The sequence below is a fragment of the Lepisosteus oculatus genome, chromosome 7 (genome assembly GCF_040954835.1).
Source record: "Lepisosteus oculatus isolate fLepOcu1 chromosome 7, fLepOcu1.hap2, whole genome shotgun sequence".
NCBI classification, from domain to species: Eukaryota; Metazoa; Chordata; class Actinopteri; order Semionotiformes; family Lepisosteidae; genus Lepisosteus; species Lepisosteus oculatus.
The window spans coordinates 31,745,208-31,759,685 of NC_090702.1; the positions used below are offsets into that span (position 1 = coordinate 31,745,208).

General features: G+C 35.3%; 1 protein-coding gene across 2 annotated transcripts in view; it reads right to left on the minus strand.

The window, feature by feature from the left end:
- Window positions 1–14,478, minus strand: part of immp2l (inner mitochondrial membrane peptidase subunit 2) — a 447,639-nt gene that overhangs the window by 39,311 nt on the left and 393,850 nt on the right. The window contains exon 6 of one of the 2 annotated variants that reach the window (XM_015352689.2): window positions 815–904. The exons of the other annotated variant lie outside the window; for it this stretch is intronic. Coding sequence (XP_015208175.1) covers window positions 815–904 — 90 coding nt within the window. The remainder of the gene's footprint in view (window positions 1–814; window positions 905–14,478) is intronic. 2 annotated transcript variants of the gene reach the window in all.

Consider the following 14,478-nt stretch of genomic DNA (forward strand, 5'->3'; position numbering starts at 1 on the left):
AAACTGATCAATGAAATAAAAAATTAGAAATGTCATTTTTGACCTATCATAATTTTGATATGTTCTGGTTAGAATGGAGGGTTAAGGCATAGTGCATCTGAAAAACAAGTGTTTGAAGAAAATCAAGTTAAAATTGCAGCCACTGGGTATAGAAAAGGATGATGACTCATATATAAAACTTAAGAATACTCTATAGTCTTTTTTCTGGTTGGCCGTTTTCTAAAACCACATTCAGCGTCAAAGTGTCTCAGCAGTAAAGTTATTGTTGCAGATATTTTTTCTGGTGTATCAGTGGAATCAGTCAAATAGCAGGAAATGGTAAGGAAGGTAATGATTTTGGAAGATTGTGCCACACGGAGGTAGCTGAATGGGTGTATCAGAATTGTGAGCAGATAGTGGAGAATGTACTGTACAGTACCTGGAGAATGGACAGCATTTTAGGATAATGGCTTCCAACCAAACTTCTAACTTTTTATCCAGCTGAGTTTTTTTTAGCATGGGCTAACTAATTTCAGTTTTCAATTTGGAGCATTGCTTTTAGCTTTTAAAACCAATTGGAAATTTGCAGGTGGAATAAATGGTCATTGTGGGTATCCAATACAGTGTTTTTCCCAGCTGTGTTTGTTCATCATCAGTAAGTCAAAAGGTAAGATCTATTTAGTCAGATATTGTCAGAACCAGCAATGATTAATAAGCTAACATAGGCTTCAGCTTAGGAAGGGAAAGCTTTATAATAATAACAATCAATTGCATTTATATAGAACTTTTAAACCCAAAGGATCGTGGAGCACTTCATATAAAGGAGGGGACCTACTTTATTCATCACCGAAGTGCAGAACTCATCTGGATCACACGTGTCATTATGCTCTAGCAGCTCCGCTATCCAGCATAAAAATGATCCCAACTGTAAAATCCAAAAGTGAATCTTTGTGAAGATAGCAAGATTAACACTCCTACTCTTATGAAAAGTGTTAAGGGATCTTTAATTAAAAGGAGGATAGCATCTTTTCCAGCACAGTATCTCTGGTCACTACACCGGGATATTTATTTTGGGAATAATGGTCCAGAGGGACCATTATGGCTGATTATAACTTATTTCCTCTGTAATTCTGCCATGCCAGTATACCTGGTCTACTTTGCTTATATTCTGATTTAATTTCAGGCTTAAAAGAGATTATTCTATTCTTTTGTCTGAGAAGATGCAATTAGATGGGTAATAAGGAGTATGACTAAACATTGCCAAGATCATGTTAATGCAAGAGGAGGACATACATGTTACTGTATTACTGTCAGTAATGGAAATCTGTGCTCTAATTCCTGACTTTGTGTTTGACAGCAAAATATAAAAAACCTTCTTTTGTGGAAACCACATTTTAAAAAATGCTCACTTAACATCCTTCAAAGTCCATGTAAATTAAAGTTCAAGTGTTCTACTGATATCTTTTTTGTAATTGATTTGTAAAATATTGCAATATGTTAGGTTGTGGGTGCAGTCATTTTACAGAATTACAATTATAATATATCCCATGTTGACATCAATTATTATAAATGGGGCAGTCACTTGTTTTTATAGTTTAGAGGTTGTTTTATAAATGTGAAAAGGTAAAAGACTGACATAATACTACATTAAAAACATTTGTCCTAGAATAAGTAATGAAATCGCACCAAGTGTGTCACACAGTTACTTATGTCCATGTCAAAATAAGATGCTGTTCCAATAAAAAAACATAAAAAGGCAAAAGGATATCTATTTTCAAACTAACTCACACATTCATACTATTACAAATAATTGTATGTGGACTGCAAGTTTCTGAGGCCTTCTATAATCCAAGTCTACTTTCACATATCCCCTCTGAGATGAACTATCTTTGTTACAATCTGACAGAAACAGAACAGTAAAGGGAGACAATGTTTGTTTCTAAGCAACAAAAAACCCTCCACAGGACAGTCAGATCACTAAAATTGATGCCAAATTACAAGAACTGTTTCTTAAAATAAGTAATACTTTCCAGAGATAAAATCTCTGCCTGGAAGGTGCTAAAAGGAAATTAATCTTTTCTCAAATATAAAAATGAGTCCTCTTTTTTCTTAAATTACTCTTAGTGTATAAAAATACCTTAAATTTAATTCCTCTAAAATCAGGCCTGAACTGCTGAAGCTTTGGTATTTGACGTTGGAACTCATTGGCAACTTTTTTTTTTCCTCTTTGGACATGGCCAGCCTCGATTTTGATATACATCATAGTCACCTCTTACTTTGTTATTTAATTATACTGTTTGGGAAACTTTTACAGAGGTTTCAGGCGATTCATATAGTAACTTCCACTTAAAGGGACGATATTTAGCATATGCAGGTGGGGATTGTCAGAAGCAATTTTGTGCTTACTGGAAACTCACATTACACTTTTGCCTTTGTGACAAATATCTGATTGGTGGGTAGTTGCAGAGAACACACTTTATGCCCCTCTGCCTGCATATTTATCTAGCAATACTGTTTTCCCCCATCAGATGGTCTGCTTGTCTCATTTGTGTTTATCCCTCGTTACACGTCTGTATTGCCAAAAAGGTACAGGATGTTTAAAGACATAATCAATGTTGGTATAAGAAGTATACCCCCGAGCACATAAAAATATTTTAATAGTAAATCTACCCCCCCCCCCCCTTACCTTTCAGCATTACATTTACAGCTAATAATCTGTAAAATACCCAGACAAATTTTATATTATTGCAGTCATATGAATGCCTTTGTTTTTTCCAGTCTTTTCTGAAATGGTTGTAAAAGGAGAACTTTACTGTTTATTGAAGAGCTCATCCTTTCTGCAGCCATCGTAGCCTCAGTAGGAAAGTAAATACACAAGCATTTTACTCATCTGTAATAGTGAAACCCAATTTTCTTCTGAAAGTGACATGACAACATCACCCTGTCAGCACCTCCAATACCACTGTCAACTGTAGTGTCCTCATCACACACTAAACATCAACTGCATAGTATTTTAGTTCGAGTCCAGTCAAGTTAGAACTTCTGTGTTCTCCCAGAATTCTACCAAAGTCAATGGGGATTACACCAGGGGACTGTTTCGTGAAGCAGGTTTTACTAATTCAGAAAGTTCTTAAGGTATCTGGATAGAATTAACCTGATAATTGACCTCAGGATAACTCTGCTAAACCAAGGCAAACTCAGGTTTACATTATGTGGTAAAAACAACTCAACCTGACCAACTGTGCATAGTTACCGTACTTTAGTAGGCAGGAGGGCTGAGCATTGAATCCCTTATCTGTGCCAGAAAAATCACAGTAAAGGAATATGTCTTAATCCAAGAATTACAGTTCCTTATGGAAAACCATGAGGATAAAACCTAATGAAAGAGTGAGTAATTATCCAGTAGCTGTTGTAAAACCTAGAGAAGATGTCTGACAAAGAATCACCAATAAATGAATGTGAAAGTTAATTATGAAATCCCATGGAAAATATAAAGATAAAACAAACTACAAAAATTGCATGAGCATGCATGCATTTGTATTACTCAATTTATTAAACAATGTATATAATTACATAATACTTAATTTAATAATTTACTTAATTATTACAAGTAGGTAGATGTGTCAGTATGCGTAGGTAACAAGTAAATGTTTATTCCATGCTGAAAAGAAAAGAAACACGACATTTCATCTGTGGAGCCTACTTCAGGTGTGAAGGAATAAACCTTTACTTGTTACTTAATTCTAATGGCATTGAAGAGGAGCTCCTCTTTAAGCTGTTGGGTAGTTGTAAAAAATATTTTATGCAGCAGTAATTTATGCATTTAGAGTAGCTGGACCACAATGGGGGACCTGGCAACAGGTCAAGACAAAGCATGAGAATATCATCCACAGTGCATTAAAATTCTCTAAATGAAAATGTTCCCTAATTTTAGCCAACAAGAAGAAACATGAGCAGAGTAAGACTGGAGGAGGAGGAATCATAGTCAGCACAATTAAGAATGTCTTCCTTTATTGGGATATTGTCTTTTTCCCAACATTTATGTGCTGTAAATTAAGTAGTATACGTGAGTCCCCCCAGGTTGCACAAAGTCTGAAGCCAGGTAAAAATGTCTTTTTTGTAATCAACTTTCATATTTTTAGGCTAGAATTATATATTTCACTGTACATTGATGTTGTGAATTGATTTTCTGTTTAAAAAAAATCATCCTTCTTTAGCCCTGCGGGGTATTAATTGAGGATATTATGCAGTCCAGAACATCAATTATCTTAGGAAATGCTGCAAGAAATGTTCACAATTACAGTATGAGAGTATTACCAGCTATTTCATGAAACTCCTCTTTGATGGTATACACTAATATATGGCCTGAAAACATTATGCATGTTATGAAAACAGCAAAAAATGTTAAGTGCAAACATCCTGTTGCTTTACTGAAGATCTTCAATTTACCAACCAGTAAAAAAATTGAACCAGTTACAAGTTATTTCAGCCCAATGCACAGAGTGTGTTATGACAAGCAGTATTAACAATGTATGGGCTTAAGAGATCATGAAAGTAAAGTATATCCTGTCTGCTGGAGTGACATCTTTCAAATTAAAAATATCAGTAAAGTTTTCAGCGATCTTTAAACTTTCATTCTCTCCAAAAAGTTCTAATGGCAACTGAAAGTGATGTTGTTTTTTACAGGGGACTGATTGGTCTGTGAGTTGAGATCTTAACCTCAAAGGCAGGATGAGTTTAACTTCACCTGTCCTGGATCAGGTTAAGAGTAAAGGATATGTTGCTATAGTTACTTAACTAGCTACAATTCATTTTATGAATACTTTTTATGTCTTCAAATAATCTGACGTACCGTACACCCTACCAGGCAAAGTGAACTGGTAGTTATTGGCTGTTGTTCATGGTATATTTATAAAAGTATTTTTTTTCACAGCTACAGAGCTTCACTAATACAACAGCATATTCTCCAAATAATATGTATACCTAACTTTACCTAATATGAAAAAGAGACCCTACCTTTTCCCAAGTTTGACCTCTGATATTAGAAAAATAACTTGAACTGTGACTGAGAACTGTGATCTCCCAAATGTCTGGTACCCCGAACAGCTAATTGCAATGCCATTCCATGTTGCCTGTAAATCTCCCAAATTTACACTATATGACACATAGTTTTACTCTTTATAGTTCAACAGTTTCAGAATAACTTTGCACCACTTATCTAATATAAATCCCTTCTCAGTCAGGACTTAACAAATCATCTATGATCAACAATTTACTGAGGCGTGGACTTAAAATATAAAAAGCACTTTTCAGAAACACATTGTATTATTAGGATTTTTAGAAAGTATACTACATAATTATTTTAATAAACGTTATGTATAACTACAATTGTAATATAATAAAATCATGGATCACATTGCTTTCTTACTGTATATGATACTAAAAGGCAAAAATACATCTGTTGGCTACATGACAACATACTGTACAGTAAGCAAAATTGTATATTTTTATAAAAATGTAGAGTACTGTTCTTTATGAAGGTTTTATAATTTAATGAAGAAAAAATATTGTATTTATGTGTTACTGTTTCTGTTTTTTGCTGACTGCTGTAAAATGTTCTCAGTTTTTCATAAATGCTTGAGAAAAGCATTACTTGTGAAGGGATAAAAAGGCTTTTTTGGTTTTGAACACTACCTTATTTGCTGTGCATGTTGTGTACGAAGAGAGTTACAAGAGTGCAGCATTGTTGTAACAGAATGAAACAGACATGCAGAATGTTTGTTGTATATCTATAGTCATTCGAAATGAAATGCAGAGTTTCATGTTTTTTTTTCAGCCAGGAAACTGACAAAGTGAAGAAAATGTGAGGTAACTGAAGCACATTTTGTCATAATTCAGAAATATATTTGCAATTACAGTCCTACATAAGTCAATTACAATGCTTGCAGCCTCCAGCTGTTTTTTCCTTGTTCAGTCACTGTACTGTAAAATCTAATATGCAGTAGTAGCTCATACTAGTTTTCTGGAAGAAAGGGGACTTCAAATATAGTCAGTTGTAGATATACTCACTCTACTGATAGGTTAAATAAAAAATAAACCTGAGAAATCACAGTAATGACAGACTAATGTTTATCCGAAGATGGCATTAAATATAACAGGATGCTAGCACTTTAGTAATTAAAGCATGAATCTGTTCTTAATCTAATTTTGTATAAAATAACAGACAAACTTAATTTAAATATTACTCAATTTCTCAGACATCCTCACATACATACCCACAACCACCCACACTCAAGCAATTTGTTCTGAGAAACAGGCTACAGTTTTAAATCTACTATAAATTATAAATGTGGTCAACCAGATGGATGCACATTTCCCCTCAATCCAAAGAGTACAGTAAATGCTAGGTTATTTAATATAAAAGATACATTCACAAACAAATGGACACATTTGCCAAAAGCAAAATGTAGTTAAAATGAAAACCAATATTTATTTAAAAGATTTGATTTGTGAAAGACGTACAGATGTGGGAAGCAATAACAGTCCCATTACATTGCTTGGATATTCCTGTTTTTAATAAATATTATTTATCAGATGCTGTTGACTTAACATTATAGACACTTTACATTAAGTACAGGAAACAATTTTGCAGATAAAATTAAGTAAAAAATAAATACATTAGTAAGTATGTTGTATTTGTACATAATTAATTAAATATCTGAGGCTAGGGAGCAAAATCAAAAGAACAACACAGGGTCATACAAACAAAATGAATCAGTACAAACTAATACAGTGAATCACAAAATATACATTAATACTAAAATGGCAAGCAAATGTAGTGGATGTAATGTAAACACCCAGTACATAAGTATGTATTCCATGTTTCACTGAATAAGATAATTAAATTATGTTGCCTCAGATGCAGTACATCTGTTATAATGTAAGAAGCCGATAGTACAATATTATTTTGTACGAATAACTTCATACTTATGTGACAAAGGAATCTGGACATAGAATTCTATTACTATATATTATCAGCAGGGGCTGAAAATACTGTCCTGCACTGTTTGGAGTATACTAAACAGCTGTAAGTGACTGCCCTGTCTGCACCCTGCTTAATACTCCATGCTCAGGAATCTTTGTGTTTTAAATGTTTTTTACTATATTTCAGTTTTGCATTCAACCATTACAAACAGATTGGGAGAAAACACTATTTTATGTCAGCAAAGAATGTTTTAAATTCTAGATTGTTCTTTTTACAATTTGATTTTTTTATATTAATAATTTTTATTTTTTTATTTTTACAACTTTATTAGTGTAATTACTCAACCGCAGGCTTTCAATGGCAAATTACATTTAACAGCTAACTCAGTTTGCATAAAGAGCCCAACAAAGATATCTTTTAATCCCTTAAATTATTTAAAGGGGGTAATTTAATGAGTTAATGTAACATCACTAACTATTGGAATAATTGATAAATTAGAATTTACTTTAAAGAAATTATAATGTGTTTGTGTGGCAGGAGTCTGATTGGGCCTCGGTGCTGAATGCCCTGAGAATGCTAAAGTGGGAAGGCCAATGCTTTAACCCCTATTAATTTGTTAGTTTGGGAGTTTGGTATTTAATCAATTGTGTGCTGAGGATAGGATGCCAACAAAAGACTGTGCTCATGCTGGCTTTCATGCACTGTGCTGACTGCATTCTATTCACTGCCCAACACACACCTGAATTGCCTTATCTGAGTAAAACAGTTAAAACTCCATTTCTTATTTACTTGTACTGTAAGACATCACAAAGATCTAAATATAAAACGCCTCATGTGGAGCATTGCAAAGCAGTGAGGAAATTCTTAACTCTGTTTAGACTAGTGGAGTGAATGTTGTGATAGTCCTCCCAATGTCCCCAACAGTTCGCGAGGAGGTAACAAAATATTTCCAGTAGTTACCACTGTAGCCTCAGTACTAGGAAAATTAAGAATATACTTTTTAAATGGAACTTCATAGCTTTAGAATTAAGCCACTTGTATCACAGATGTTCTATATCATAATTATTCCCGTCATCATTTCTCAAAGACATATCGTACACAAGTCTCTTTTTCCTATTTTGTTTCATGGATCCCTCCTCTATCCCATTTCCATCTTTGCAGCAGCCCCTAATACTAAACCCCACTCCATATGGAGGTTCAAGGCTTTTCTTCCTGTGGCCAGGGGGTTAAGCGAAATACCACTATACCGAAAAACACAATAAACATCCACAACCACATCTAATTCCTGGGAGCTGTTGTTCCTTGTGAAATTCATTTGTGTGTCTTCCATGCAGAATCAAATTATTCCCAAATGTTCATTTTCTTGTAGAAACTCAATTTAAACGTAAAACAGAATATCATCATGTAATTTATACAAAACCAAGAACACTGAAGTAAATCTTAATCTATGTCTCAAACATTTGCTAAGAGTAGAATATGACCACTCTTAACACTACAAACAAGTTTGCATAACTTTAAAGTGCTAAGTGTACTATAGTGGACAGCTTCGTACCAGATGTCAATGTTCAACTCTGCGGTTGAGGTTTCAGGAAACATAAAGCAGATGCAGGTGGAACGGATGGTAGAAACAAGTGATATAAGGTATGTCTGAGAGTCTAATTGGGTCTGAAGGGATGGAGGCACCGGTGTGAGGTCAGTAGAACCAAAAGAATCAAAAGGAAGAACAAAAAAGCACTTTGCACACCGGCATCCAGACTGGACTATCCCTAATTAACAGGGTGCAGTCTGGTAGAAAAAGAAACGGTTTGGCAAAGAGGCAGCCAGACAGGACTGTCCCTATTTATCGGGGTTCAGTCTGGGGGAAAAAAAAAACTGCTTGGAACAGTGGGATCCAGGCTGATCTATCCCCAATAAGCAAGATCCAGTATGCAAGAAAAGGAGCAAGGCCAAAACAAAAGAAAACTCAACCTACCAAGGTGAACCTTACAGCGAGACAGAAGAAAAGAATAAGCAAAAACATGACCTTAATGTTATCACCACAATCTCCTCTGGGACTGTTAATAATAATTAATGGCTTACACTTATATAGCACTCAAAGCGCTTTACAGGTAATGGGGACTCCCCTCCACCACCACCGCCAATGTGCAGCATCCACCTGGATGATGCGACGGCAGCCATAATGCGCCAGAACGCTCACCACACGTCAGCTATCAGTCGGGAGGAGAGCAGAGTAATGAAGCCTCTACTCTTTTCGAGGAACACCCGGGAATTTTTAATGACCACAGAGAGTCAGGACCTCGGTTTTATGTCTCATCCGAAGGACGGCACCTGTTTACAGTATAGTGTCCCCGTTGCTATACTGGGGCGTTAGGACCCACAGACCGCAGGGTGAGCACCCCCTGCTGGGCCCACCAACACCTCTTCCAGCAGCAACCTTAGTTTTTCCCAGGAGGTCTCCCATCCAGGTACTGACCAGGCTCACACCTGCTTAGCTTCAGTGGGTTGCCAGTTGTGAGTTGCAGAGTGATATGGCTGCTGGCAAACAGCTTTATATGAATATTGGAAATGTCTGGGTCTGTGACAAAAAAGAAGGGGGATGTGGCATAATGTGGGGGTGTGTTCAGTGTGGAGGTGGAGCCCTGGAATATGGGTGACATGTTGCCTTAGCAACACACAGTTGTGAGTTGCAGGGTGTTATGCCTGCTGGCCATGTTGGTGGAATGTTCTCCCCTTCCAGGGATATCAAGACTGGAATCCTGCTTGCTTTCCTCTCCGGGTTTATATTTACAGATGTGGAGGTGTGTTGCATTATGCCACATTCCCCTTCTTTTTTGTCACAGACCCAGACATTTCCAATATTCATATAAAGCTGTTACGTGTAGCTACAGCAAATGATGACCTGTCAAGAATTCCAGTTTCTGGACACAACTCAGAACGACATCAACATCTATAGAAATATATTTATTGAAACATTTAAAATAGCAGGAAATTGATAGGGATGGAATGGAGGGATGATCGGAACTGTGTGTGAATGAAAAACAACAGCCTAGAGAGCTGGCCAAATCAATCCAGCCTAAATGGAGCCTTTAAACCATACAAGCCTTTTGCTGGAGAATTCACAGATCAGCAGGGATTACTTCTAAAGGGAAGCTTTGTGATTCCTGAAGTATTTCAAAAAGACATCCTGCACAGAATATATGATGGCCATCAAGATATTCTCAAAAGCACAGAAAGAGAAACAATGTCTGTGTAGTGCCCAGGCCTCAGTAACCAGCTAAACAACTTGTGGAAATCTGTGAGACATGAAAAGAAAAAACAATAAAAAAGTATTTTTTTAACAAAATGCTTCCCAGAGATGCAATGACAGAAAAAAGGTATTGGCTTGTTCCAATCGAATAACTTTTCACAACACAATTTTTTAGCTTTGAAGTTCTTTTCAAAATATCTATAGATTTCAGACCTGCAAGATAAAACATCAACAGCTGTAACTTAGAACCTGAAATAGATTTGTGTCTATAATTGACTGTAAGAAAAAAACTCTGACAATGGGCCATAGTTCATAAATAATAACTTCAAAACATTTGCATTGCTGTGTTTACATAAGTGACTATTAGTTCAAAATACCCACAAATAAATCATTTTACAGAATATAAAATCTCACTTTACTTCCTTTGGTTGACTCCCACATTGCTGTGACAGACTGCACTTTAACTGCGTCAGCCCTGACTCCTGAGGAATTGACTAACTAGCCCAAAGTCTGAAAATGGTTTCTGAACATTCACATTTCTCATTTAGTGTAATGTCAAAGAAGTGTTTAATGGAATGCCTGTAATACCAGCCCTGTGAATTTACTGCAAGGCTGCATATAGACATTCATCGTGTTAATCTTGCGATATCCTATTAACCAGAATATTCATCAACTGGCATAGTACCTATTTCAGCCCTGTACAACATCTGAAACACTCTATTTGAAATGTTCTGGAGAGAAGCAAATGGCAAGCAATAATAACAAAATCCTGTAACAAAAACAAAGGAAAAGGTGTTATAAACAGGACAAGCAGTGAAATTTCTTTAAAAGCACAATATGAAAACTAAAAAGATTTTCTATCAAACTTAGAAAAACCCTGGTATCTGCCAGCTGTCCAAATATATGTTCGACAGATGGTGGTAAGTGTATTTCACAATGAACTGATTGGTGGATATCGGTCAGGTTCACCAAATTCTGACTTTTCCTGTTTACATTTGGGAGAAAAAACATCCCAGGACACCACTCAGGTCAACATGAGTGAAATCTCATGCCTCTCCATTCTGATTTGTCCTATCTTTACCCTGTCTTAAAGTTACTTTAACATTCTTCTGGGTGTAGTCAATGTAAACTACTGTGTATTGTCTTTGAGTTTCAGTTAATATTGACCTTTATCTTCCCTAAACTTTGAAACTGGTATTTAAACATATTATTCTATTCTTTATGCATCATTTAACTGTACAATTTGAACCCATGTGACCAGTCCTAGAACTTTAATAGCTAGATAGCCAAGCCATAGCAGTTTCAATACCTGTAACAACAATCTTCTTTTACAATTTGATTACTTTTGTAAAGGTATTAGAAAATGCAGAGGTTGATTTTATGCTAAAAAAATTAAAGGAACAAAGAAACAACACAACACATTGGCTGTTGGGACTTGTTGTGGTGTGTTAAAGAAAGAGAGAGAGAGCAAGAATATGATATATTTCAGCATGGAATTAAGCTCCACTTGTTGCAGCTCACAAGCATGTACAGCTCTCCACACTAACCTTTGCAGAGTTAAGCTTTAAAGTGACATTTCACTCTCTGTGAACTGTAGTTCCAGCCATATATGATATTGTTAGCGTTTACAAGATAATCAAATATGTTTTTTGAGGAAAAAACAAATAAAAATGTAGCCAATTGCACCGGTGCCTCTTATTTTATCATTAAGAACTGACTATAAACATGATTTTTTTTTAATGGAAACATTTCAAAATTTCAATGGTTGCCCATGTATTTAGAACAAGAATTCCTTCTATAATTTCAGGTCTTGACTTGGTTAAATCTAGCATTTTTTTCACTGTGTATAGTTTCCAAATTTTTGTTTCAGTAGTGTTACTCACTGCTGGGCTTAGAACTAGTAATGTTATTACATAGATACTTTATTTTTGTGTTTCTATAGTTTTGGCATAGAGTGGTCTGATTTTCTTTAAAATCACCCACGTTGGAACTGTTCTCTATCTAGAAAATATTTCTCATTATTTTCTGCTGTTTTCTGATTTCATTCATTGATCTGAATCACATTGGTGAGCTCACTGACTCTTTTCTCTAATTTTCACTCTGGGTCCATCCATTCCATTTAAAAAATTAAACTTTGTATTTCACTTGCAGCTCATTTGTAACAGTCTAGTATTAATTTCTGTTCACAGGTTGATATGCATCTTCAAACTAAGTTTGGGAATTGTGCTGTAGTTCCAAGTTCAATTCCCATTTTCATTATGTATTGCTCTACTGTACATACGTCTCAAGTCTGAAGCAGGTATCTTTTCTTTTTGGTCTGTTTCTTTGCTTATTTGTAATTTTCCTTTTCACATTTGAGAAAAAGTATTTGAATAAATACCCAAATAACATAATTTTATTTTTTCAAACTGTTAATGTATTAATTGAATAAAAAAGCAAATACCTGTACTAAGGCTAACATATAATATTGTGATGGAGAGCCCTCAGGATGGGGATTTAGATGTGCAATGACCATTATGGCAGAGACTTGTGTAGAGCTTTTAAATTAACCAGTACTGTGACACTAATGCTAACTACTGTGCCATCATGCCACCCATATGAATATCAAACAAAGCAAAAATGATTGTAGAATCAATATTTGATATGAGTGTTCCATGAGTTAAAGCATAACTCAAAACGTGAAAGATACATCAAATATTTAATGTACAATAAATATTTGTATAAATGCATCAATAAATGACTGTCATAGTGGAAACACAAAGTTGTGTTGTTATTAGTTAAGAGATGAAAATTTACTGTGGGTACTTTCCTAATTTCACTAGCTGGCATTAAATATAGAAGAGCTCTGGGTTGCATCAGGATGTCTGAAAGGCTTAAAACACTGGATGACTTTAAAATGGGTTGAATGGCCACTTCTCATTTGTAAATAAAGCCAGCAGAAATGCTGCAATTTCAGGCTGGGGGAACATTTAAACTACCACTAAGCCTTCTCAGTTCCAGAATATTCTGTGTGAAAATTAGACAAATGGAGGAATAAATATTTCACTAGTAAAAGCTTTTAAAACTACTTTGAGCTGCACATAAAGTTTGAATGAACACACATACAACAGCAAAGATAACATACATAAACGACTAATCAGCAACTTTTACAACCTGAATACATGGAAAATAAGAAAACTCATGATTATTTCCCTTTCACTGATCTCTGAAAGCAAAAAGGAAATCTCCTAAAGTTACTCTATTAACAGTAAGGTTTAACTATTATTCTTCAAAAGTTTAGTTCAAACCCACATTTTAATATTTCCCTAATTAATTTGTTAAATTCTGCAATGCTATTCTTATGCTGAATCATATAAAGGGCTAAATAAGCTACATACCTATAAGACATTCACAATTCCCTTGGTAAATGTAAAACCACTTTACTCTTTATTTATACAGAAACATCACCTATTTAACCCCATACAGGTATTTATGGAGTTTACAACAATGTACATGAGGGTTGATGACAACCAAATTCACTTTCACCTTAGTTCTCTTTAATTGTAATTAATCCTGATGACATTTCCCCAAAAGCTATATTTTGATTGGCTGACACAAAAGCCACAATTTTGTAAAAAGGCTCCTGAATGGTTTCCCTTTAAAATTTTTATAATTATATTATTGTTACTATAATGAAATTGTAATTTAGCTCATTCAATCAGAGTGACACATTGCCACTTCAGTGGTAGACGTTTTGCTTGCCAAATGGGAAGCCTGGGTACGATTCCCGGCAAATGCACAAATACTCCCCAAATTGACGCTTGTGGATGATTCTCTTATAATATATATGTAATTATTTATTGTTACATCTTTAGGTGACTGTGAAATGTTTCTTAAATGTTAGAAAAAGGTTGACACATGGAAGAGTAAACTTCAAAGCAGAGAGAATCTGGGTGGTCCTTTGAGCAGAAACAATTGTAAAGTTTACCTTAGGATACCTACTGTAGGTAAGTTGTGGGTTAATGATTGTCAAGGAGCAGTACAGAAACACACAATATATGATCACATTAAGAGCACAGAGAGAGCAGAGAAAAAGGAAGAAACAAGAAGCAGGGCACACAGAGAAGAGAGACAATGATCCAGAGGAGTAGGAACTTGAAGCTTGCGCCAGGCGAAAGTCCCTACTTCATGATCATCCAAAACAAACCTGACTGGAGCATTTGAACCTTGTTAGAGAGAGCATGCTATTCTGTGTTTTTAGGGAACTTGGGTTTCCTGGGTAAAAGAT